The sequence below is a fragment of the Pavona decussata genome, unplaced genomic scaffold (genome assembly GCF_977016875.1).
Source record: "Pavona decussata unplaced genomic scaffold, jaPavDecu1.1 SCAFFOLD_67, whole genome shotgun sequence".
Classification (NCBI taxonomy): domain Eukaryota; kingdom Metazoa; phylum Cnidaria; class Anthozoa; order Scleractinia; family Agariciidae; genus Pavona; species Pavona decussata.
Genome location: NW_028145486.1, coordinates 2652798 through 2678762, shown reverse-complemented (window position 1 = coordinate 2678762; position 25965 = coordinate 2652798). Strand labels below are relative to the sequence as shown.

The window sequence follows — 25965 nt, the reverse complement described above, 5'->3', positions numbered from 1 at the left end:
CACTCTAAACGTAAGGATTTATAACCCTTAAACTTAAAGATTTGTAACCCCTAAACGTAAGATATCTAACCCCACAAAATAAGGATTTGTAACCTCCAAACGTTACAAACCTAACCCCCAAACGAAAGGATTCGCAACCCCCAAAAGGAAGAAATTTCAACCATCGAACGTAAGGATTTGTAACCTCCAAACATAAAAAATATAATCCCCAAACGTAAGGATTTAAAAGCACCAAACGTAAGGATTTGTAACCCTCAAAGGTAAGAAATCTAGCCCTCAAACGTAACGATTTGTAACCCCCAGACGTACGAAATCTAACCACCTAACGTAAGGATTTGTAACCCCCAAATCGTAGGAAATCTAAACCCTAAAAGTAAGGATTTGTAATCCCCAAACGTACGAATTTGTAAAACCCAGATGTAAGAAATCTAACTCCCAAACGTAAGGATTTGTAACCCACAAAAGTAAGAAAACTAACCCCCGAACGTAAAGATTTATAGCTCTTAAACATAAGGATTATTAATCCCCAAACGTAAGAAATCTAACCCCCAAACGTAAGGATTTGTAACCTCCAAAAACAAGAAATCTAACCCCCGAACGTAAGGATTTATAACCCTCAAACATAAGGATTATTTATCCCCAAACGTAAGAAATCTACCCCCCAAACGTAAATATTTGTAACTCCTAGTGTAAGAAATCCAACCCCCCACAAAAAAAAAATCTAACCCCCAAATGTGAGAATTTGTAACCCCTAAAATTAAGATTTCTTACCCCCAAACGTAAAGATTTATAACCCTTATAGAAAGATTATTAACCCCCAAACGTAAAAAATGTAACCCCCGAACGTAACAATTTGTAATTCCCAAACGTAAGTAATCTAACCCCCAAACGTAATAATTTGTACCCCAAAAACGTGAGAAATCTAGCCCCTGAACGTAAGCATTTGTAACCTTAAAACGTAATGATTTTTAAACGCCAAACTTAAGAAATCTCACCCCCAGAAGTAAGAATTTTTTACCCCCAAACGTAAGGATTTGTAACCCCCGAACGTAAGGATTTCTAAACCCCAAACATAAGAAATCTAACCCCCAAACGTTAGGATTTGTAACGCTCAAACGTAACAAATATAACCCCCGAACGTAAGGATTTGTAACCAACAACAATAAGAAATCTAACCCCCAAACGTAAGAAAACTAACCCCCTAAACGTAAGGATTTATAACCCTCAAACGTAAGGATCTGTAATCCCTAAACCTAAGAAATCTAACCCCCCCAAATAAGGATTTGTAACCTCCAAACGTAAGAAAGCTAAACCCCAAACGAAAGGATTCGCAACCCCTAAAGGGAAGAAATTTCAACCATCAAACGTGAGGATTTGTAACCTCCAAACGTAAGAAATATAACCCAAAAAAAGAAAAATTTAAAACCACCAAACGTAAGAATTTGTAACTTCCAAACGTAAGGATTTTTAACCCCCAAAGGTAAGAAATCTAGCCCCCGAACGGTGGATTTGTAACCCCCAAACGTACAAAATCTAACCACCGAACGTAAGGATTTGTAACTTCCAATCGTAGGAAACCTAATCCCAAAAAGTAAGGATTTTTAATCCCCAAACGTACGAATTTGTAACCCCCAGATATAAGAAATCTAACTCCAAAACGTAAGGATTTGTAACCCATAAACGTAAAAAATCTAACAGCCAAACGTAAGGATTTGTAACCCCCAAACGTATCAAATCTAACCCCCGAACGTAAGGATTTGTAACCCCTAAACGTAAGAAATCGAACTCTGAAATGTAAGGATTTATAACACCCAAACGTAAGAAATCTAACCCCCAAACGTGAAAATTTATAACCCCCAAACGAAAGAAATCTAACCCTCAAACGTAAGGATTTATAACCCCCAAACGTAAGAAATCTAACCGTCAAACGTGAGGATTTATAACCCCTAAACGTAAGAAATCTAGCCCCCAAACGTAAGGATTTATAACCCCCAAACGTAAGAAATCTAACCCTCAAACGTAAAGATTTATAACCCCCAAACGTAAGAAATCTAACCGTCAAACGTGAGGATTTATAACCCCTAAACGTAAGAAATCTAACCCCCAAACGTAAGGATTTATAATCCCCAAACGAAAGAAATTTAACACTCAAACGTAAGGATTTATAATGCCCAAACGTAAAAAATCTAACCCACAAACGTAAGGATTTATAACCCCCAAACGTAAGGATTAATATCCCCCAAACGTAAGAAATCTAATCCGTAAACGTAAGGATTTATAACCCCCAAACGTAACAAAATCTAACCCTTAAACGTTAAAATTTTTAACCCCCAAACGCAAAAAATCTAACCCCAAACGTAAGGATTTATAACCCCCGAAAGTAAAAAATCTAACCCCCAAACGTAATGATTTATGACTCCCAAACGAAAAAAATTTAACCCAAAAACGTAAGGATTTGTAACCCCCAAACGTAAGAAATCTATTTCCCAACGTAAGGATTTGTATCCCCCAAACGTCAGAAATCTAACCCCCAAACCTAAGGATTTTTAACCCCCAAAACCTAACAAATCTCACCTGCGAACGTAATGATTTGTAACCCCCCAAACGTAAAGAATCTAACGACAAACGTAAGGATTTATAACCCGCAAAAGTAATAATTTAAAACCTCCAAGCGTAAGAAATCTAACCCTTGAAAGTAAGGATTTGTAACCCCCAAATGTAGGAGATCTAACCCCCAAACGTAAAAAATCTAACCCCCAAACGTAAGCATTTGTAACCCATAAACGTAAAAAAATCTAACAGCCAAAGGTAATGATTTGTAACCCTCCAAACGTAAGAAATCTAACCCCCGAACATAAGGATTTGTAACCCCAAACGTAAGAAATCTAACCCCCAAACGTAAGGATTTGTAACCCTTAAACGTAACAAATCGAACCCTGAAACGTAAGGATTTGTAACACCCAAAGGTAAGAAATCTAACCCTCAAACGTAAGGATTTGTAACCCCTAAAAGTAAGAAATGGAACCCTGAAACGTAAGGATTTGTAACCCCTAAACGTAAAAAATCTAACCCTCGAAAGTAAGGATTTTTGACCCCCAAACGTAAGAAATCTAACCTCCAAAAGTAAGGATTTGTAACCCCCAAACGTACGAATTTGTAACCCCTAGGTGTAAGAAATCTAACCCCCAAATATAACAATTTGAAACCCCCAAAATTAAGAAATCTAACCCCCAAACTTAAGGATTTATAACCCTTAAACATGAGGATTATTAACCCCGAAACGTAAGAAATCTAACCCCCAAACGTAAGAATTTGTAGTCCCTAGGTGTAAGGAATCTAACCCCAAAACGTAAGGATTTGTAACCCCCAAACGTAAGAAATCTAACTCCCAACGTAAGGATTTGTATCCCCAAAACGTACGAAATTTAACCCCGAACGTAAGGATTTGTAACCCCCTAACGTAAGAAATATATACCCCCGAACGTAAGGATTTGTAAGACCCAAACGTAAGAAATCTAACCTCGAAACGTAAGGATTTGTAACCCCCAAAAGTAAGAATTTGTAACCAACAAACGTAAGAAATCTAGCCCCCAAAAGTAATGATTTTTTAACCCCGAAATGTAAAAAAAACCTAAACCCCAAACGTAAGGATTTGTATCCCCTAAACGTAAGAAATCTAACCCTCAAACGTAAGGATTTATAACCCCCAAAACGTAAGAAATCTAACCCTCTAACGTGAGGATTTATAACCCCAAAACGTAAGAAATCTAACCCCCAAACGTAAGAAATTTAATCCTCAAACGTAAGGATTTATAACCCCCAAACGTAAGAAATCTAACCCTTAAACGTGAGGATTTATAACCCCCAAACGTAAAAAAATCTAACCCTCAAACGTAAGGATTTTTAACCCCCAAACGTAAGAAATCTAACCCTCACACGTAAGGATTTATAACCCCCAAAAGTAAGAAATCTAACCCCCAAACGTGAGGATTTATAACTCCCAAACGTAAAAAATCTAACCCCTAAACGTAACGATTTATAACCCCCAAAACGTAAGAAATCTAACCCTCAAACGTAAGGATTTATAACCCCCAAATGTAAGAAATGTAACCCCCAAACGTAAGAAATCTAACATTCAAACGTTAGGATTTATAACCCCCAAACGTAAGAAATCTTAACCCCAAACGTAAGAAATCTAACCTCCAAAAGTAAGGATTTGTAACCCGCAAACGTACGAATTTGTAACCCCTAGGTGTAAGAAATCTAACCCCCAAATATAACAATTTGTAATCCCCAAAATTAAGAAATCTAACCCCCAAACGTAAGGATTTATAACCCTTAAACATAAGGATTATAAACCCGAAACGTAAGAAATCTAACCCCCAAACGTAAGAATTTGAAGCCCCTAGGTGTAAGAAATCTAACCCCAAAACGTAAGGATTTGTAACCCCCAAACGTAAGAAATCTAACTTCCAACGTAAGGATTTGTATCCCCAAAACGTAAGAAATCTAACCCCGAACGTAAGGATTTATAACCCCCAAACGTAAGAAACATATACCGCCGACCGTAAGGATTTGTAACACCCAAAAGAAAGAATTTGTAACCAACAAACGTGACAAATCTAGCCCCCGAACGTAATGATTTTTTAACCCCGAAATGTAAAAAAATCTAACCCGAAACGTAAGGATTTGTAACCCCTAAACGTAAAAAATCAAACCCTGAAATGTAAGGATTTATAACCCCCAAACGTAAAAAATCTAACCCTCAAACGTGAGGATTTCTAACCCCCAAACGTGAGAAATCTAACTCTCACACGTATAGATTTATAACCCCCAAAACGTAAGAAATCTAACCCTCAAACGTAAGAAATCTAACTCTTAAAAGTAAGGAATTATAACCCCCAAACGTAAGCATTTATAACCCCCAAACGTAAGAAATCCAACCCTCAAACGTAAGGATTTATAACCTCGAAACGTAAGAAATCTAACCCCCGAACGTAAGAAATCTAACTCTCAAACGTAAGGATTTGTAACCAACAAACGTACGAATTTGTAACCCCTAGGTGTAAGAAATCTAACCCCCAAATATAACAACTTGTAACCCCCAAAATTAAAGAATCTAACCCCCAAACGTAAGGATTTATATCCCTTTAACATAAGGATTACAAACCCCCAAACGTAAGAAATCTAACCCCCAAATGTTAGGATTTGTAGCCCCTAGGTGTAAGAAATCTAACCCCTAAACTTAAGAATTTGTAAACCCCAAACGTAAGAAATCTAACTCCCAACGTAAGGATTTGTATCCTCCAAACGTAAGAAATCTAACCTCGAAACGTAAGGATTTGTAACCCCCAAACATAAGAAATATATACCCCCGAACATTAGGATTTGTAACACCCAAACGTAAGAAATCTAACCTCAAAACGTAAGTATTTGTAACCCTAAAAAGTAAGAATTTGTAACCAACAAACGTAAGAAATCTAGCCCCCGAACGTAATGATTTTTTAACCCCCAATTGTAAAAACATCTAACTCCCAAACGTAAGGATTTGTAACCCCTTAAACTTAAGAGATATAACCCCCGAACGTAAGGATTTGTAGCCCCCAAACGTAAGAAATCTAACCCCGAAACGTCAGGATTAGTAAGCTTAAAACGTAAGGATTTGTAACCCACAAACGTAAGAAATCTAACCTCCAAACATAAGAAATCTAACCCCCAAACGTAAAGATTTGTAACCCCTAAACGTAAGAAATCGAACCCTGAAATGTAAGGATTTATAACACCCAATCGTAAGAAGTCTAACCCCCAAACGTAAGGTTTTGTAACCACAACGCGTAAGAAATCAAACCCTAAAATGTAAGGAGTTAAAACGCCCAAAGGTAAGAAATCTAACCCTCAAACGTAAAGATTTATAACCCCAAACGTAAAAAATCTAACCCCCAAACGTAAGAAATTTAACCCACAAAAGTAAGGATTTGTAACCCACAAACGTACGAATTTGTAACCCCTAGGTGTAAGAAATCTAACCCCCAAATATAACAATTTGTAATCCCCAAAATTAAGAAATCTAACCCCCAAACGTAAAAAAATTTAACCCCCAAACGTAAGAATTTGTAGCCCCTAGGTGTAAGAAATCTAACCCCAAAAGTAAGGATTTGTATCCCCCAAACGTAAGAAATCTAACCTCCGAACGTAAGGATTTGTAACCTCCAAACGTAAGAAATATATACCCCCGAACGTGAGGATTTGTAAGACCCAAACGTAAGAAATCTAACCTCCAAACGTAAGGATTTGTAACCCCCAAAAGTAAGAATTTGTAACCAACAAACGTAAGAAATCTAACCCCCGAACGTAATGATTTTTTAACCCCCAAATGTAAAAATATCTAACCCCCAAAAGTAAGGATTTGTAACCCATAAACGTAAAATATCTAACAGCCAAATGTAAGGATTTGTAACTCCCAAACGTATGAAATCTAACCCCCGAACGTAAGGATTTGTAACCCACAAAGGTAAGAAATCTAACCCACAAACGCGAGGATTTATAACCCCCAAACGTAAGAAATCTAACCCTCAAACGTGAGGATTTATAACCCCCAAACGTAAGAAATCGAACCCCCAAACGTAAGGATTTGTAACCCCTAAACGTAAGAATACGAACCCTGAAATGTAAGAATTTAAAACACCCAAACGTACGAAATCTAACCCCCAAACCTAAGGATTTGTAAGCCCTAAACGTAAGAAATCAAACCCTGAAATGTAAGGATTTAAACCCCTTAAACGTAGGAAATCTAACCCCTAAACGTAAGAAATCTAACCCCTAAACATGAGGATTTATTTACCCCCAAACGTAAGAAATCTAACCCCCCAACGTGAGGATTTATAACTCCCAAACGTAAGAAATCTAATCCCCAAACGTAAGGATTTATAACCCCCAAACGTAATGATTTGTAAACTCCAAACGTAAGAATTTGTAACCCCCAAACGTAAGGATTTGTAACCCCCAAACGTAAGAATTCTAGCCCCCGAACGTAAGGATTTATAACCCCTAAACGTATTGATTTGTAACCCCAGAACGTAAGAAATCTAAAAACCGAACGTAAGGATTTGTAACCCCCAAACGTGAAGATTTGTAACCCCCAAAGGTAAGAAATCTATCCCCCAAACGTAAGGATTTGTAACCCTCAAACGTAAGAGTTTGTAACCCCCAAACGTAAGATATCTAACCCCCAAACGTAAGGATTTGTAACCTCCAAACGTAAGAATTTGTAACCCCCAAACGTAAGAATTCTAGCCCCCGAACGTAAGGATTTATAACCCCTAAACGTATGGATTTGTAACCCCAGAACGTAAGAAATCTAAAAACCGAACGTAAGGATTTGTAACTCCCAAACGTAAGAAAACCAACCACCAAAAACTAAGGATTCTTAATCCACAAACGTAACAATTTGTAACCCCCAAATGTAAGTATTCTAACCCCCAAGCGTGAGAAATATAACCCCCAAGCGGAAGGATTTGTAACCCCCAAACGTAAGACCTCTAACCCTTTTAATGTAAAGATTTATACCCCCATACCTAAGGATTTGGAGCCCCCAAACGTAAGCAATCTAACCCCCGAACGTAAGGATTTGTAACTCCTAAACGTAAAAAATCTAACCACAAAACGTTAGAAATCTAACCCCGGAATGTAAATATTTGTAACCATCAAACGTAAGAATGTGTAACCCCCAAACGTAAGAAATCTAACCCCCAAACATAAGGATTTTTAACCCTCAAACGTAACGATTTGTAACCCCGGAACGTAGGAAAAGTAACCCCCGATCGTAAGGATTTGTAACCCGGCGTAAGAAATCTAACCCCCAAACGTAAGGAATTGTAAAACCCAAACGAAAGAAATCTAACCACCAAGCGTAAGGATTTGTTGTTCCCAAATGTAAGAAACCTAACAGCTAAACGTAAGGATTTGTAACCCTTAAACGTAAAAAAATGTAACCCCCAAACGTAAGAAATCTAACTCCTAAACGTACAGATTTGTAACCACTAAACGTAAGAAATCTAACTCCCAAACGTAAGGATTTGTAACCCCAAAACCTAAGAAATCTAACCACTGAACGTAAGGATTTGTAACCCCCAAACGTAAGAAATGTAACTCCCAAACGTAAAGATTTGTAACCCCCAAACGTAAGAAATCTAACTTCCAACGTAAGGATTTGTATCCCCAAAACGTAAGAAATCTAACCCCGAACGTAAGGATTTATAACCCCCAAACGTAAGAAACATATACCGCCGACCGTAAGGATTTGTAACACCCAAAAGAAAGAATTTGTAACCAACAAACGTGACAAATCTAGCCCCCGAACGTAATGATTTTTTAACCCCGAAATGTAAAAAAATCTAACCCGAAACGTAAGGATTTGTAACCCCTAAACGTAAAAAATCAAACCCTGAAATGTAAGGATTTATAACCCCCAAACGTAAAAAATCTAACCCTCAAACGTGAGGATTTCTAACCCCCAAACGTGAGAAATCTAACTCTCACACGTATAGATTTATAACCCCCAAAACGTAAGAAATCTAACCCTCAAACGTAAGAAATCTAACTCTTAAAAGTAAGGAATTATAACCCCCAAACGTAAGCATTTATAACCCCCAAACGTAAGAAATCCAACCCTCAAACGTAAGGATTTATAACCTCGAAACGTAAGAAATCTAACCCCCGAACGTAAGAAATCTAACTCTCAAACGTAAGGATTTGTAACCAACAAACGTACGAATTTGTAACCCCTAGGTGTAAGAAATCTAACCCCCAAATATAACAACTTGTAACCCCCAAAATTAAAGAATCTAACCCCCAAACGTAAGGATTTATATCCCTTTAACATAAGGATTACAAACCCCCAAACGTAAGAAATCTAACCCCCAAATGTTAGGATTTGTAGCCCCTAGGTGTAAGAAATCTAACCCCTAAACTTAAGAATTTGTAAACCCCAAACGTAAGAAATCTAACTCCCAACGTAAGGATTTGTATCCTCCAAACGTAAGAAATCTAACCTCGAAACGTAAGGATTTGTAACCCCCAAACATAAGAAATATATACCCCCGAACATTAGGATTTGTAACACCCAAACGTAAGAAATCTAACCTCAAAACGTAAGTATTTGTAACCCTAAAAAGTAAGAATTTGTAACCAACAAACGTAAGAAATCTAGCCCCCGAACGTAATGATTTTTTAACCCCCAATTGTAAAAACATCTAACTCCCAAACGTAAGGATTTGTAACCCCTTAAACTTAAGAGATATAACCCCCGAACGTAAGGATTTGTAGCCCCCAAACGTAAGAAATCTAACCCCGAAACGTCAGGATTAGTAAGCTTAAAACGTAAGGATTTGTAACCCACAAACGTAAGAAATCTAACCTCCAAACATAAGAAATCTAACCCCCAAACGTAAAGATTTGTAACCCCTAAACGTAAGAAATCGAACCCTGAAATGTAAGGATTTATAACACCCAATCGTAAGAAGTCTAACCCCCAAACGTAAGGTTTTGTAACCACAACGCGTAAGAAATCAAACCCTAAAATGTAAGGAGTTAAAACGCCCAAAGGTAAGAAATCTAACCCTCAAACGTAAAGATTTATAACCCCAAACGTAAAAAATCTAACCCCCAAACGTAAGAAATTTAACCCACAAAAGTAAGGATTTGTAACCCACAAACGTACGAATTTGTAACCCCTAGGTGTAAGAAATCTAACCCCCAAATATAACAATTTGTAATCCCCAAAATTAAGAAATCTAACCCCCAAACGTAAAAAAATTTAACCCCCAAACGTAAGAATTTGTAGCCCCTAGGTGTAAGAAATCTAACCCCAAAAGTAAGGATTTGTATCCCCCAAACGTAAGAAATCTAACCTCCGAACGTAAGGATTTGTAACCTCCAAACGTAAGAAATATATACCCCCGAACGTGAGGATTTGTAAGACCCAAACGTAAGAAATCTAACCTCCAAACGTAAGGATTTGTAACCCCCAAAAGTAAGAATTTGTAACCAACAAACGTAAGAAATCTAACCCCCGAACGTAATGATTTTTTAACCCCCAAATGTAAAAATATCTAACCCCCAAAAGTAAGGATTTGTAACCCATAAACGTAAAATATCTAACAGCCAAATGTAAGGATTTGTAACTCCCAAACGTATGAAATCTAACCCCCGAACGTAAGGATTTGTAACCCACAAAGGTAAGAAATCTAACCCACAAACGCGAGGATTTATAACCCCCAAACGTAAGAAATCTAACCCTCAAACGTGAGGATTTATAACCCCCAAACGTAAGAAATCGAACCCCCAAACGTAAGGATTTGTAACCCCTAAACGTAAGAATACGAACCCTGAAATGTAAGAATTTAAAACACCCAAACGTACGAAATCTAACCCCCAAACCTAAGGATTTGTAAGCCCTAAACGTAAGAAATCAAACCCTGAAATGTAAGGATTTAAACCCCTTAAACGTAGGAAATCTAACCCCTAAACGTAAGAAATCTAACCCCTAAACATGAGGATTTATTTACCCCCAAACGTAAGAAATCTAACCCCCCAACGTGAGGATTTATAACTCCCAAACGTAAGAAATCTAATCCCCAAACGTAAGGATTTATAACCCCCAAACGTAATGATTTGTAAACTCCAAACGTAAGAATTTGTAACCCCCAAACGTAAGGATTTGTAACCCCCAAACGTAAGAATTCTAGCCCCCGAACGTAAGGATTTATAACCCCTAAACGTATTGATTTGTAACCCCAGAACGTAAGAAATCTAAAAACCGAACGTAAGGATTTGTAACCCCCAAACGTGAAGATTTGTAACCCCCAAAGGTAAGAAATCTATCCCCCAAACGTAAGGATTTGTAACCCTCAAACGTAAGAGTTTGTAACCCCCAAACGTAAGATATCTAACCCCCAAACGTAAGGATTTGTAACCTCCAAACGTAAGAATTTGTAACCCCCAAACGTAAGAATTCTAGCCCCCGAACGTAAGGATTTATAACCCCTAAACGTATGGATTTGTAACCCCAGAACGTAAGAAATCTAAAAACCGAACGTAAGGATTTGTAACTCCCAAACGTAAGAAAACCAACCACCAAAAACTAAGGATTCTTAATCCACAAACGTAACAATTTGTAACCCCCAAATGTAAGTATTCTAACCCCCAAGCGTGAGAAATATAACCCCCAAGCGGAAGGATTTGTAACCCCCAAACGTAAGACCTCTAACCCTTTTAATGTAAAGATTTATACCCCCATACCTAAGGATTTGGAGCCCCCAAACGTAAGCAATCTAACCCCCGAACGTAAGGATTTGTAACTCCTAAACGTAAAAAATCTAACCACAAAACGTTAGAAATCTAACCCCGGAATGTAAATATTTGTAACCATCAAACGTAAGAATGTGTAACCCCCAAACGTAAGAAATCTAACCCCCAAACATAAGGATTTTTAACCCTCAAAGGTAACGATTTGTAACCCCGGAACGTAGGAAAAGTAACCCCCGATCGTAAGGATTTGTAACCCGGCGTAAGAAATCTAACCCCCAAACGTAAGGAATTGTAAAACCCAAACGAAAGAAATCTAACCACCAAGCGTAAGGATTTGTTGTTCCCAAATGTAAGAAACCTAACAGCTAAACGTAAGGATTTGTAACCCTTAAACGTAAAAAAATGTAACCCCCAAACGTAAGAAATCTAACTCCTAAACGTACAGATTTGTAACCACTAAACGTAAGAAATCTAACTCCCAAACGTAAGGATTTGTAACCCCAAAACCTAAGAAATCTAACCACTGAACGTAAGGATTTGTAACCCCCAAACGTAAGAAATGTAACTCCCAAACGTAAAGATTTGTAACCCCATAAACGTAAGAAATCTAACCCCAAACGTAAGGAATTGTAAAACCCAAACAAAAGAAATCTAACGACCAAGCGTAAGGATTTGTAGTCCCCAAACGTAAGAAATCTAACAGCTAAACGTAAGGATTTGTAACCCTTAAACTTAAAAAAAATTTAACCCCCAAGCGTAAGGATTTGTAACCTCCAACCAAAAGAAATCTTATTCCTGAACGTTAAGATTTGTAACTCCTAAAGTAAGAAATCTAACCCCCAAACGTAAAAATTTTTAACCCCCAAACGTAAGAAATCTAACCCCCAAACGTAAGAAATTTAACACCCAAACGTAGGGATTTGTAAGCCTTAAACGCAAGAAATCTAACCCCTAAACGTAAAGATTTGTAACCACTAAACGTAAGAAATCTACCCCCAAACGTAAGAAATTTAACACCCAAACGTAGGGATTTGTAAGCCTTAAACGCAAGAAATCTAACCCCTAAACGTAAAGATTTGTAACCACTAAACGTAAGAAATCTACCCCCAAACGTAAGAAATTTAACACCCAAACGTAGGGATTTGTAAGCCTTAAACGCAAGAAATCTAACCCCTAAACGTAAAGATTTGTAACCACTAAACGTAAGAAATGTAACCCCCGAACGTAAGGATTTGTTACCCCTAAACGTAAGAAATCTAACCCCGAACGGTAGCATTTGTAACCCTTAAACGTAAGAAATGTAACCCCTAAACGTAAGGATTTGTAACCCCCAAACGTAAGGATTTGTAACCCTCAAACGTAAAAAATCTAACCACAAAACGTTAGAAATCTAACCCCGGAATGTAAATATTTGTAACCATCAAACGTAAGAATGTGTAACCCCCAAACGTAAGAAATCTAACCCCCAAACATAAGGATTTTTAACCCTCAAACGTAACGATTTGTAACCCCGGAACGTAGGAAAAGTAACCCCCGATCGTAAGGATTTGTAACCCGGCGTAAGAAATCTAACCCCCAAACGTAAGGAATTGTAAAACCCAAACGAAAGAAATCTAACCACCAAGCGTAAGGATTTGTTGTTCCCAAATGTAAGAAACCTAACAGCTAAACGTAAGGATTTGTAACCCTTAAACGTAAAAAAATGTAACCCCCAAACGTAAGAAATCTAACTCCTAAACGTACAGATTTGTAACCACTAAACGTAAGAAATCTAACTCCCAAACGTAAGGATTTGTAACCCCAAAACCTAAGAAATCTAACCACTGAACGTAAGGATTTGTAACCCCCAAACGTAAGAAATGTAACTCCCAAACGTAAAGATTTGTAACCCCATAAACGTAAGAAATCTAACCCCAAACGTAAGGAATTGTAAAACCCAAACAAAAGAAATCTAACGACCAAGCGTAAGGATTTGTAGTCCCCAAACGTAAGAAATCTAACAGCTAAACGTAAGGATTTGTAACCCTTAAACTTAAAAAAAATTTAACCCCCAAGCGTAAGGATTTGTAACCTCCAACCAAAAGAAATCTAACCCCTGAACGTTAAGATTTGTAACTCCTAAAGTAAGAAATCTAACCCCCAAACGTAAAAATTTTTAACCCCCAAACGTAAGAAATCTAACCCCCAAACGTAAGAAATTTAACACCCAAACGTAGGGATTTGTAAGCCTTAAACGCAAGAAATCTAACCCCTAAACGTAAAGATTTGTAACCACTAAACGTAAGAAATCTAACCCCCAAACGTAAGAAATTTAACACCCAAACGTAGGGATTTGTAAGCCTTAAACGCAAGAAATCTAACCCCTAAACGTAAAGATTTGTAACCACTAAACGTAAGAAATGTAACCCCCAAACGTAAAGATTTGTAACCCCTAAACGTAAGAAATCTAACCCCGAACGGTAGCATTTGTAACCCTTAAACGTAAGAAATGTAACCCCTAAACGTAAGGATTTGTAACCCCCAAACGTAAGGATTTGTAACCCTCAAACGTAAGAAATCTAACCACCGAACGTAAAGCAATACGTTAGTAATTAAACTATACGGGGCTAAATACAAATTTGAGGAAGGTGAGTTTTTCTATCCTCTGCATGAAGCTTGGTACGCAGCCACTCTCAGAATCCGCGCTCTCGCCACTAGTGTCCGAATGAAACGACCATGATCTTTCCTTGTAGCCCTCTCGCAAACTCTTACGCGGCAGCTGAAAGCTATGGAAGGGTCGCAGAAGGCTGCAGGCGAAACAATCTGGCTTCTTTATTACTGAATATTTCTCAATTCATGTACCACTGAATGTAACTTTCTGGACTCTTTCTCCATCGGGACGACTTCAACTACACCCAAGTTCCAAGTATAGAAAGCGATTAGAAGTGAATCAGGACGACTGTAAATGAAATACCTTCAAATCAAAAACGTCAAAAGATACAAAAAGTTACAGACAGCTAATATATTTAACTGAACCCTTTTAATCTTTCTAAGTCAAAGCAGAGGAGATATAAAGGAAACAAGGGACTAATTCTCACTGTTTTGAGCTATCGGAGCCGCGGGAGATCTGGTTACGAGATTACCTTGAGCCCACAGTATGACCTTAGGACAGGTGTTCGGCCTGTGGTGTAAAGTATATCTCTTAGGAGTGGTTGAACTGTGTTTACTTTGTCGTTTTATAAATGTGAAGGGGTGACAAATTACACACGACTTCACTGATGTTCATTACTTTACTTGAACAATCGACCGTACAATTCAGTATCAGTTTATTTTTTGCTTTTATTCTTGCACATCGTTACAAGATAACTGTATATTGAAATATGGCGAGGATGCCCATAGAGAAACCCTTGGGGCTTATACGAGCTACAGGCTCCTAAAAAAAAAATACAACTTTGAAATCCCTATTTTAAGCGTAGCTTATTTAATTTATCAATAAATTTAGGTTAAAAAGCAAGTACACAATCAAACACACACCGGCAGCAAAAACATAAAACAGCACGTTCAAAACAGGAATAGTCCATTTAGGAGAAATGATCTTAATTTAGATTTAAACAGAGAAATACTCTCAGCATTCTGAATTCTGAATTAAAGGAAGTAAACAGTTTAGGTCCTTGCAAACTGTCTGATATTCTTTCTACAATGATGGCATTTAGCAGGGCCAAAATCATGTATACCATAATGTAGGACTAGCCATGGCTGTGGTCACTGAAGTATTTCCTGATCCAAAGATATTATTTAATTTTTACTGTCATTTTGAATCAATTCATTTAGTACACACTGCGCATGTCAGCTCACGCCCTTGGTAATAGGGTGGACAAGTTGACAAATACCCACAGTTCGCCTGCACCAGGAACAGTAATGCTCCTTTGTGATCGCAGTGACTTCCTGGAACCGATTCCGGTTCCTGATCAACGCAAATAAAATTCGCTCCTGTATAATCCCAATATTGAGTCATCAAGTACCCATGATACTCTTTGGTCCATCCACGAGGACAGTCATTCCTTGCAGGGATCATCAGCTGGGTGCCACGTGACCTGACATAGCACACGACACATGGTGCATCATGGTCGTGGACATTTCTGTTGAAAGGATTGAACGACCTCACTTCATACTCTGCGCCAAATATGGCTCCAGAACTTTCAAATTGGTTGGTGTATTTTGCATACTTGGGTTGGTTTGGCAAACAGATGTATTCCGTTCCTCCTTTGTGAGTGTAATGAGCACCTGCTGTGAACCCTAAGTACGGCATAACAGTAAAAAAAATAGATGAAGCTAAGGAAGCGACGTTTAGATTGTTTTTCCTTAGTTTGTAAACACTAGTTACATTTGAATAAGTCATTGTGCAAGCTCCTGAAGAATGAGGTAAGGTGATTTACTTGAAAACATCCTTTCTCCTTTCTCAATTAATCTCCACCCCCTCCTCCCCCCTCCCCTTTTCCTCCCTCTCCTCTCCTCGACCCCTTGATTTTTTTTTATACTCTGTTAAAAGGTCGAAAAAGGAGAAATAAACACCCAGAAGAAGTATTGGGACGTCGGTACATATTCCGATAACTGCAATTTTTGCATGTGTCGTTAAAGTTCCAAAGTGTTTTTCCAACACTCGACAAATTCCCATCAACTTCTGATTGTTATGCAAGGTTGAGGTCTCATTCACTGCGAACCCTCTCAGCGAAATCACGGCAAGTTGATAATAATGATTATGTGAAGTCCAATAATACATGGGTGTGGTCACAGCCGAGGCAGTGGTTCTTTAACGTCTCCATACTTGAGATCGGACCGGTCCGACGTTGGTCCGGCCAGGATTCGAACTGACCTCCCGCTCTGTTGTCTTTTTATTACAGTCGAACCAGGTCAAGCGTACCCCCCTAGACTCTATGAATGGATCGATTATTTGAAAATTGAACCCATTAGTCGTTTCAAAGAATGCATTCATTTATTCATTGTTAACGCGAATCAATGATCAAATTAAAATTCGCAGAACATAGATCCGCGCTAACAGTAAAAGCAATAGCCTGTAAAATTCAAACTACAGTACATTTGAAACAGCTCGTTCGTTCAAACTGTTCCTGCATGTTGTTGACACATTCATATAATTCGTTATGCAAATTTGGTCATGGCAAGAGCACAAAGTCAAGCGATGCAAATGAGTCGGGCTGAAAAATTCCAATTTATCTTTCATGTATAGCATTACCTACCTTGTAGCATGAAAAAGTTTGGTATATATTATTATTTCACCAGACTGTCCATTATACGTCGACGAATAGCGCAACACATGTGCTGCCATTGTCGAAGGTCAACTGAAATGAACATCTTTCACTGTGAGTTCGCATACTTTTCGCTAAATTAATTTGCATATACCTCAAAAAGAGAACCGTTTGTTATAATAAAACGCTTTCAATCCTTTTTCCTTTTTGTTTTTGAATAACTAACGGAAAAAACGCAAGTGTACAAACGTAAAATGTTCATTTAGTGATCATTAGTGAGTTTAAATTTACGCGACAGGACCCACCGTGCCCGGTTTAAAATGGCGAATTTTCTTTCTGACAGTACGCGTTGACTGCTGTAAATCACGAGAAATCTGTCTTTTGGAAAATCCACTGTTATATAAATCAAGAATTGCCGCTCTGAATATATTGAGAGGGGTTTTTCCCGCGGGCTTTCTGGTTTTCTGGTTTCATGCATTATTTGTACCCTGGTTCGTATAATCCAATCAGAAATCTAATTTTGATTTGAATACTTGAAACGACTAACGGGTTCAATTTTCAAATAATAGATTCATTAATAGAATCTAGGGGGGTACGCTTGACCTGGTTCGACTGTAAGAAATTTCCATATTCCTCAAACCACACTACGGGCTGAGAAACTATAAATATAAGTAGCGATCAGAAGCCACTTAAAATCAGTAATTATAATATTTGTCCCCTATCTGCCATTTCCTCATTTCAGTAACAAACGTCATAAAATTCATTCAGTAACAAGAAGTGCATACCTACCTGTGTACACAACCTGAGCATCTTCACTGCAGTTTGTGCGCCCCCAGCGAACGTACTTCACTCCAGACAGCCCCTGTCCTTCTAGTCCCTTTTGCCCTTTGGGCCCAGGTGGTCCTTGAGAGCCCTCTCTGCCGTTTTGACCAACATCACCTAAAGCATTTCAAAGATGCGGTTTACTTTAATATTTGTACATAAAGACACGGAGCACTGATTACTTTCTCATGTATTACACCTGTCTTTATCTATTTAATGAGTCAAATTTGCTATGACTATTGCGTAATCAATAACAAAGTGACTACATCTGGTCTAAAACCATGGCCTCTAAAGCCAGTCCAAAGTCTTGATCAGCATCATGCTAGATTACAATGTATGAATATTAAGTGAATCACCATCGCAGTTATGTACGCAACATAAGCAGGCTTGAACGAGATTAGAACCCATGACCTCTGCGATACCGGAGTAGTGCTCTACCAACGGAGCTATCAAGCCAACTGTCAGCTGGTCATATTGTGAATTCGTAATATACTCGTAGAGGTGAAGTATTAAAAGTGGAATATATATGACAACAATGCATTAGTTTTGTTCTTTTTTTCTTGATATCCAATTTCAGAAAATAACCAAAGCAAAACCTAAGTAAGGACCTACTCTTCATGTTTAATCCGTTAGTACCTTTTGGTCCAGGAAGACCCTGTGGTCCGACAAGACCCTCTCGTCCGTCGCGACCTGCAGAAATTAATAAAAGAAATAAGGATTAAGGACTCTCGGTCAATCCGGCTAAAATACGAATGTCTGGATTTAGCAACAGAGTTGATAAGGTAATTAATGGCTCCAACGACGGACTAAAGATCGAAACGTCAACACACTCGAATCTCGTCACGGTGGCCAAATTAGCTTATCACATTTACTATTGGTAAAACCAAACATTCATTTCCATCTCCCCACCGAAACAGCACCACAGGTTCTTTAAAAACTAACCCCCTTACAAATTATAGCAATCTAAAATACGACTTCGAAAGACTATTTCTACGGAAACCTCAGCGGAATCGGCATCTGAATAATTAATTCGCAGAGACAAAGAAAGTTTTTCTTCCTATGCCACAAGAGGAGACCAGCTTAATCTCCAACTTTAAAAAGGAAGGCATTCAACGCGAGGACTCTTAAGACGAATTTTTATCACAGCTACAAATAAAATTAATCTTTAAAGAAAAAACACTTTCCATGCACCCATTAATCCTTGGATCGTCAGCATTGGCTGCCACATTATTCATATCTTGGCTTACCGGCATCGTTTCTCGTAAGATTCAGGCATTTTTTTTGAATGTTTACTGAATGTTACGTACTGAAATGTTAACTGGGAGGATGTTTATGTAATTTAGTAAAAAGGTTTGGTTCGGTCCCTAACCAATCAGATTGCAGGGATGGTACCACGTGATCAAAATGGAGCAATCAGGAGCAATTAAATTGCGTCATCGTGACGTCAATCATTTAAGAAATGACGTATGACGTCGTGGCTTAGTATGCAAATGAGATAGGCCACGTGATCAAAACGAACCAATCAGGATTTTTATTTAGAATTTCCAGAGACATTCAATTTTCCAATTTTTCACCCGTATTATACCACGATCATCTTCACTTACCTGGTAATCCGGGTGGTCCCGGGGGACCTGCAGGACCATCCCTACCGTCCCTCCCGTCCCGTCCTGCATAAAACAAAACAATCCATATTAGCATTGTAAATGACATTCTTCTGTTCTTCAGTCTTGTCCCAGAGCGGCTATCGAGCGGCACAGGTTAGCGCAGACTAGCTTCCTTTCGAAATGGTGAAGTCAAAATAAATGAGGTCTTATAAGGAACAATATTGCAATCATTTATTATTTCCTTCCTTTGCCTGCAGCTGGAATCTTATAGTTTGCTGTTTAGGGCACAAACAGCACACAGTGTCATACTTTAGAAAAATGACTAAAAGTACTACTACACTAGGCAATTTTTAATTTCTTGTATTTTTTTCTCGCTACTTTGTTGCGACATGTACACAAGTTTCACGAATCATTGCCTTGTGTAACGTGCCCTAAAATGGGCATGAACATGTCTAGCAAATTTGTTCTTGCTGCAACTGTTGCGAGAAGTAGAAGTAGGATCTACTACCCGAAACGGTGATTGCAACAAAAATGTTGTGAGACATTTTCATTGTAGGGTATGTTAGACTAGGCAACCGGATCCGTGCAACTTACGTCGCAACGGTGCAACGAGATCGCCAGTCACGTCTTCCTCTCTTCGGAGCCTACACGTTTAAGCACATAAAGGGACAAAAATTAAAACTTCCTTTTCCTCCCATACACTTTTAGGGCTCAACAAAAATCGCAATTCTCAGTAGAGCACACAGTTATCTCGTCTTTTTTAAACAGAAGTTGTTTAATTTTTTTTTTTTGGAAAAACTGATCATGAAGAATGCCGTCAAACAAACCTCTGAATGATACACTTGTCCCTAGCACATCTTTTGGAGTGGATTTGTTGTCATTGAGAACCCTGAAAGGAGGAAAATAAATTAGCGCCTGTTTTAACTTCGAAACAGCAACTGATTGTCAAATTAATTGCGTTCACCTTTAATAACAGCAAATTTAGCTAAACAGGTTAGGAGAATTAAGAATTTGATGATCCAAGGAAAACAAGATAAAACCCAGATTAAGCCAAATTCCAGGGAGAAGTATGATATAAACTAAAAAGGTTACGAGTGGCTGTTTACTCTAATTTTTCTTCTTGAAACTAGAATCAACTTATTAAAATCCCAATTGCCTTTTCTGGAATTTTATCCTATCGTAAGACTGTTAACCCTCGTTATGATGGACTCTTTCGGCTTTACCTGATTTCTAGAACTTTCAGTCGCTTCTCCAGGCTTTGAAGACTTAAAGCGACGGTCCTCCTCAGTCGCACATGTAAATCTTTAAAACCACGCTTGGTATCTTTGGCTTCATTCTGGGGCGGACTTGAAGGGAAGAACGACCTTGTCGCTAGTTCGAGTGAGGTCACCTTCTCATCCATTGTAGCCAATTTCTGTTTCATTTGTAAATGATCCATGAAAAAGAGAGCTTGGAAAGCCATGCAAGACAAAAGAAAAATGATCGCTGCTATATAAACCAAGCAACGGAGAATCTCGGAGATGCGGAATTTGTTTCTTTGTTCTTTAGTTGTCGTATCCATGGTCAAATGATTTAGTATATGTTCCTGACCGTACCTTCGCAAAGAAATCTGCCTGAACGCGTCTGCCCCAGCTAATGTGCGTTATTTGTGAAATGGAAACTGACATTCGCACACTCAGACCCATTTTTAAACGGGTCAAGGCTGACACCTGAACTTGGCAAATTCCCTAAGTTTGTTTCCACTAAAACGGAACAGCCATAGTCACAGAGCTCAAAGTACTACTCGACCGGTAAGCTTTTGATTTCTGTAAAAAGAAGGAAGTTATGATGAAAATCATCCATAGTAATATAGCAATTTTTTCATTTAATGTAATTTCCCAGACATATAAAGCGTTTTCCCTTTTAAATATGTTTGGCTCAGTGATAGATTTTGCCATAAAAATCTTCAAATCTTGAAAAAAAAATTGCTCCCAACAGTTCCAATTAACTGTAAAGCCCCCTCCTTTTTCACACCATCCATCAATTTTAATAATACAGAACGTGCCTCGATTATGAAAAGAATCCAGAACTCAAAACAAAAAAAGACATCTTATTCTTTTTAAATCTACTACTTGTGAGCTTTAACCCAGGCAATTGGACTTGTTCTACGTTTAAAGTGTTATTACTTTTCATGATTACGTTACTGAGGAATCTTGATAGAACTTGCCATAGGAATAAGGATCTTGACGAAAACAAAACGAAACAACAACAACGATTGTTTCCAACAGCCCAAAGTAACGCCCCTCCCTTTTCACACCAATTGCATCAATATTATTGATATTTTTGAGTAATATTAAGGACGTGACTCGATTATGGACGACTCCAAGACTTAACAAAAATAGAAGTCTTAATCCTTAATCTGCTTACGAGCTTTGACTCGGGCACTTTCAAGGACTGGCAAATTGATAAACCATCTGGGCCACTTTTTTCTGAATCTCTTGACACAATTTTAAGGCCCTTGATATTGTGCGTGGATTGTTGCATGTTCTCGAAATGTTACACACGTGTGTGCGGGACCGGACTTCAGAATAACTGGAGTAAAGAGTGCGGCTGATTCATACTCCTTCGTTTGTTGGTTCGTTTTGGGGGTGAGGGGGATTGAAATCTTGGAACGCGAAGCGCGTAACGGTGTTATGGGGCAAGGAAATCTTTCCAAAAATCCCTCGCAAACCTGGACGAAGCTTTAAGCACCATTCAGAAATAGCTCCAATATTGTTTAGATTATGTTGGAGGAAAAACTTCCATTCGAAAAATAGTTTTTGTTTTCACTTCCCTCTGCTCGTCAGGTTCCCTTGTTGTTCACTCGCTTTACTATCCTTACAGTCAACCCAGGTCACGCGTGAACGATATTTTTGAAATTTGAACGGAGTTTTGAAATTTACAGTTCAGTTTTTCAAAATCGCCAACGAGATTTCAGAGTTCCCGTATAAATTTCCCTAGCTTATTGACAGTATAAAGCTATGAATTTTTCTTTACATTGCAAAATTGAATATTTCAAGAATAACAATTGTTTCCCAAGTATTTTGAATCTTTTTTTCAGTTAATGTGTCTTTTTCGGAACGACTTCCAGAGAGATGTCCAACATTTCATTCACACGTCGGACATTACAAAGAGAAATTCGAATGTTCATTTCATTCTTGGAATTACTGTTCACTCGTGACCTGGATTGACTGTAAGATATATTAAGGGGCTACTCGTTGTCTGACTCCCACGTAGTATTGGTGTGCAGTTACATCTGTATATAATCCTGGCCAAAACGTTCGGGACACTTGGTTTTTTTTTTTTGATTTTTAGTTTAAAACACGAAAAATCTTTTTCCCCTCCTCCCTCCCCAAACAATGTTGAGAGTCACGAGTCAAACATGTCTCGAAAATCTTGTATACAGTTAATTGACTTCAACATTGTTGTCCCGAAGCCAATTGGCCGGGATTGTAGTAACGAAAAACTGGTCAGTGGCAAATATACGATTGTGCTATAATTACGTATCTAAATTAGTGCGGGATAAATCAATCAGGACCAAGAACGATTTTGTTAAAACAAGAGCAATGAGGTTCTCTTAGCTTAAGATAAGATTAGGGCAATAATCACCTGAGCGTAGCTTCGCTCTTTACCAGGCCCCAGTTGTTCAAACAGCGGACAGGTCACTATCCAGCGGATAAAATGTATTCGGTTGGAGTACATTTTATCCTCAGGATAGTCATGATTTATCCACTGGATAGAGTTATCCGCTTCTTGAACAACCAGGGCCAGAGGTATATCGAGCATTATTTATCAAATCACACGAAAGACCTGTTCATCACACCTTTATTTTGAGTAAAATCATAAAAGCTATTAATAGAGTTGGCCACTAGTGCTTCTGATTAAATTGCTTTCGAATAAAAATAAATTATAACCCACGCAGAAATTTGTTATACGTCACGTGATACCAAATCGGACGGCACTAATCGGACGGGAACAGTCACATTTTAACAAGATGTAGTAAGTTGGTCAGCTTGTAATCACTTCGCCGCCTGGGCTTTTTTGACATTTCGGTTGTAAAGACAGCGCATTTCAGAAACTAATCAGATCCTTTTCTGGCTTGCTGAGAGTGGTCAAGTGGTCTCTTCTGTAAACTACGACAGAATCAGAATTATATATGCAAATGGTAACTGCGGCACTCCTAAAAATACAAATTTATCATCAAAGATGACTGCGTTATGATAACCATATCAACATGATTTCAAGCAAATATAGGCACTAAAGTTGCTTTGGCCATAAAGTCTGTGAAACGTAACAGGACTAACAGCTTTTTTGTGAGGTAAAACTACCAAAAAGTATACTAGATTTCTAGAAGTGACATTGTTTCACGCAGTTTAAGTTGAAGTTTTTCTTTCACTTTGTACAAACAGCGCATGTTAACTCTCGACCGTGGTAATGAGGTGGACATCCTGAGAAATGCCCACAGCCTGGCTGCAGGGGGACCAGCAATGCACCGCTGTGACTGCTGTGACTTCCTGGAACTGATTCTGGCTCCTGATCAACACAAATATAATTACGTGATATTGTATGTCCGTAATGTTCAGTCATCAAGTACCCATGATACTCTTCGGTCCATCCATGAGGACAGTCATTCTTTGCCGGGATCATCAGCTGGTGACCTGACATAGCACACGACACATGGGGCATCATGGTCGTCGACATTTCTGTTAAAAGGATTGAAGGAACTCACTTCATACTCTGCCCCATATATGGCTCTAGTGCCTTCAAAACTGTTTGTGTATTTTCCTTATTTGGGTTGATTTGGCAGGCAGATGTATTCACCTCCACCTCCTTTGTGACTGTAATAAGCTCCTGCTATGAACCCTGGGTAGAATACAGTAGGACATACTATTAGAGACATTAAACTATTTATTCCTGCAGTTAAAAGTAATCTCTGTAGCTTAAATATTCTCATTATGTAGTTCTCCCTTCGAACAATACCACTATTTCATATTTCAAAAACACCGGACTGAAAGGAAACAAAAAAAAAACATGAAAAAACTTACGCGTCCAAGGCTACTTTGTAGTTGTAAAAAAGAGGACGCGTCCCCCTATTCCAACACTGAAATTTACAGCAGTGATCCATTTAACGTACTAACTAACGTATTAACGTACTTCACTCCAGAAAGCCCCTGTCCTTCTTGTCCCTTTTGTCCTTTGGACCCAGGAGGTCCTTGATTACCTTGCGTCCCGTCAAAAAAAAAAGAAGTGGTGTTTTAATGCTATTTTAAGGAATTGACATTCCTTATACGTTAAGTCAAAATGTTAATAGGAGCAAATTCGTAATAGTTAAACTACATGAAACACAATGTTAGACCTTAGCCTACGCTGAAGACTGTCTGTGGCAATACCTTTTTGTCCAGGAAGACCTTGTGGTCCGGCAAGACCTCTTCTACCCTCACGTCCGTCACGACCTGTGAGCATAATAAAGAGACAAATGTTTGGTTTTATGACCAGAGTTGACAAGGTTATTTGGCCACTGTAAAGAGATTCTAGTGCTTGACCCTTGGTCAGAGTGGAAGACGAGACCAAAATTTTTTACCGCTACCCCTCCAATGCAGCGCCACAGTTTTTTCAGAAACTGACCCAGCTAATAAAGAAACAGATGAGAAAAGAGCAAAGAACTCGATCGAAGGCTGTACTTTCAAAAAAGTAACAGTAATAGGAGTTTGAAGCTTTTTGTTACTTTGGGGCTTCGGAAAGTCAAGAATCTATCAAGCGTTATTTAACTTTTTCGATCTCCATATGGGAAAAAGGTTTGAGATCTATAATGGGCCTCACAACAGTAATATTCAGTAAAAGAATTTAATTTACCAGCCCTTCTATGGCGTCTTTATGTGAGCCATCTTGAACTGGACAATCGATATTTAAACTATACATACACTCAATCAAAAGAAAAGCTTTTTGTAGACTTAAAATTTGCTGATACACCTGAGTAAAAATAAAACATCGTTTATAAACATGTTTACAATAGGTGCTGCTAACGCTATCAAGTACAGAATTACAATTTCAAAGTTAAAAATAAATTGAAGACAACTTCGTATCGCAATAATTTTTGGTATCATTTTTAGCCCAATATTGGAGCTTTGGAGTAAGAAATATTGGAGTAAGAAAGCTCCATCTAGATAGCAGAAAAAGGAACCCTAATTTAAAAGCAACCTTCATTGAAGCTGCAAAAAACAAAAACAAAACTAGCTCTCGATAGTAATCAGATTGCCGATACAGGTGTGGCCAGTCTGTGTGAGGCACTGAAAGAACCAAGCTCTCATGTTTGTACATTACCTTTGAGTGATAATCAGATCACAGATGCCGGTGTCACAAGTTTATCTCAGGTATTGAACGAGCCAAAGCGAAAGTAACCGCACTAGATCTGCGTCATAATCAGATTACCGTTGTCGGTCTTTCAAGTTTATGTGGAGCGTTAACGCAGCCAAGCTGCAAAGTGATCAGCCTGAAGCTGGACTGTTATAGGATCAGTGATGCTGGTGCTATCAAAATATCTGAAGCAATTAATCAGCAAAGCTTAAAGGTAACCGAACTTTATCTTGGTAATAATCAGATCACTGTCGTTGGTATTGTTAGCTTGTGTCAAGCAATAACAGAAGTGCAAAGCAGCAAACATACGCAGTCTTGGTTCTCGCCGACCGTTCATGAGAAAGATGAGACTTCTTTATAGCCTAGGAAAACTAGTATACTAATAGAAATTGTACATTCAAATGCAGTAGGTCACATGAAATAAAGTAATCTATCACTAATCAGTGTGCCTCGTTTACTTTACTGAAAAAAATTGGTGGTGGGGGGGGGGAAGGGTTTGTAGGGGTACTTCAAATGAAAATGTCACCTATATTAGCCGGTCACTTTCCTGATCAATGGCCATAGATAGCAGAAACTTTGCAATAGAGATCCAGTTTTCGTTTAAAATTACTGTTCTA

At 38.4% G+C, this 25965-nt stretch overlaps 3 protein-coding genes across 4 annotated transcripts in view; 1 reads left to right on the top strand and 2 right to left on the bottom strand.

Moving 5' to 3' along the window:
• The window catches only part of LOC146478066 (uncharacterized), a 73911-nt gene extending 53213 nt beyond the window's left edge, over positions 1 to 20698 (bottom strand). The window contains exons 1-2 of the mRNA XM_085112802.1: positions 20572 to 20698; positions 20200 to 20390 (exon numbers count right to left, since the gene is read on the bottom strand). Coding sequence (XP_084968928.1) covers positions 20200 to 20390; positions 20572 to 20661 — 281 coding nt within the window. The 5' untranslated portion in view covers positions 20662 to 20698. The remainder of the gene's footprint in view (positions 1 to 20199; positions 20391 to 20571) is intronic.
• LOC146478056 (uncharacterized) overlaps positions 1 to 25965 on the top strand; it is a 208781-nt gene that overhangs the window by 61480 nt on the left and 121336 nt on the right. The window lies entirely within an intron of this gene.
• Positions 22803 to 25965, bottom strand: part of LOC146478062 (uncharacterized) — a 33221-nt gene continuing 30058 nt past the window's right edge. Inside the window, exon 4 of the mRNA XM_085112807.1 lies at positions 22803 to 23163. The gene's annotated coding sequence lies outside the window, so the exon portion shown is untranslated. The remainder of the gene's footprint in view (positions 23164 to 25965) is intronic.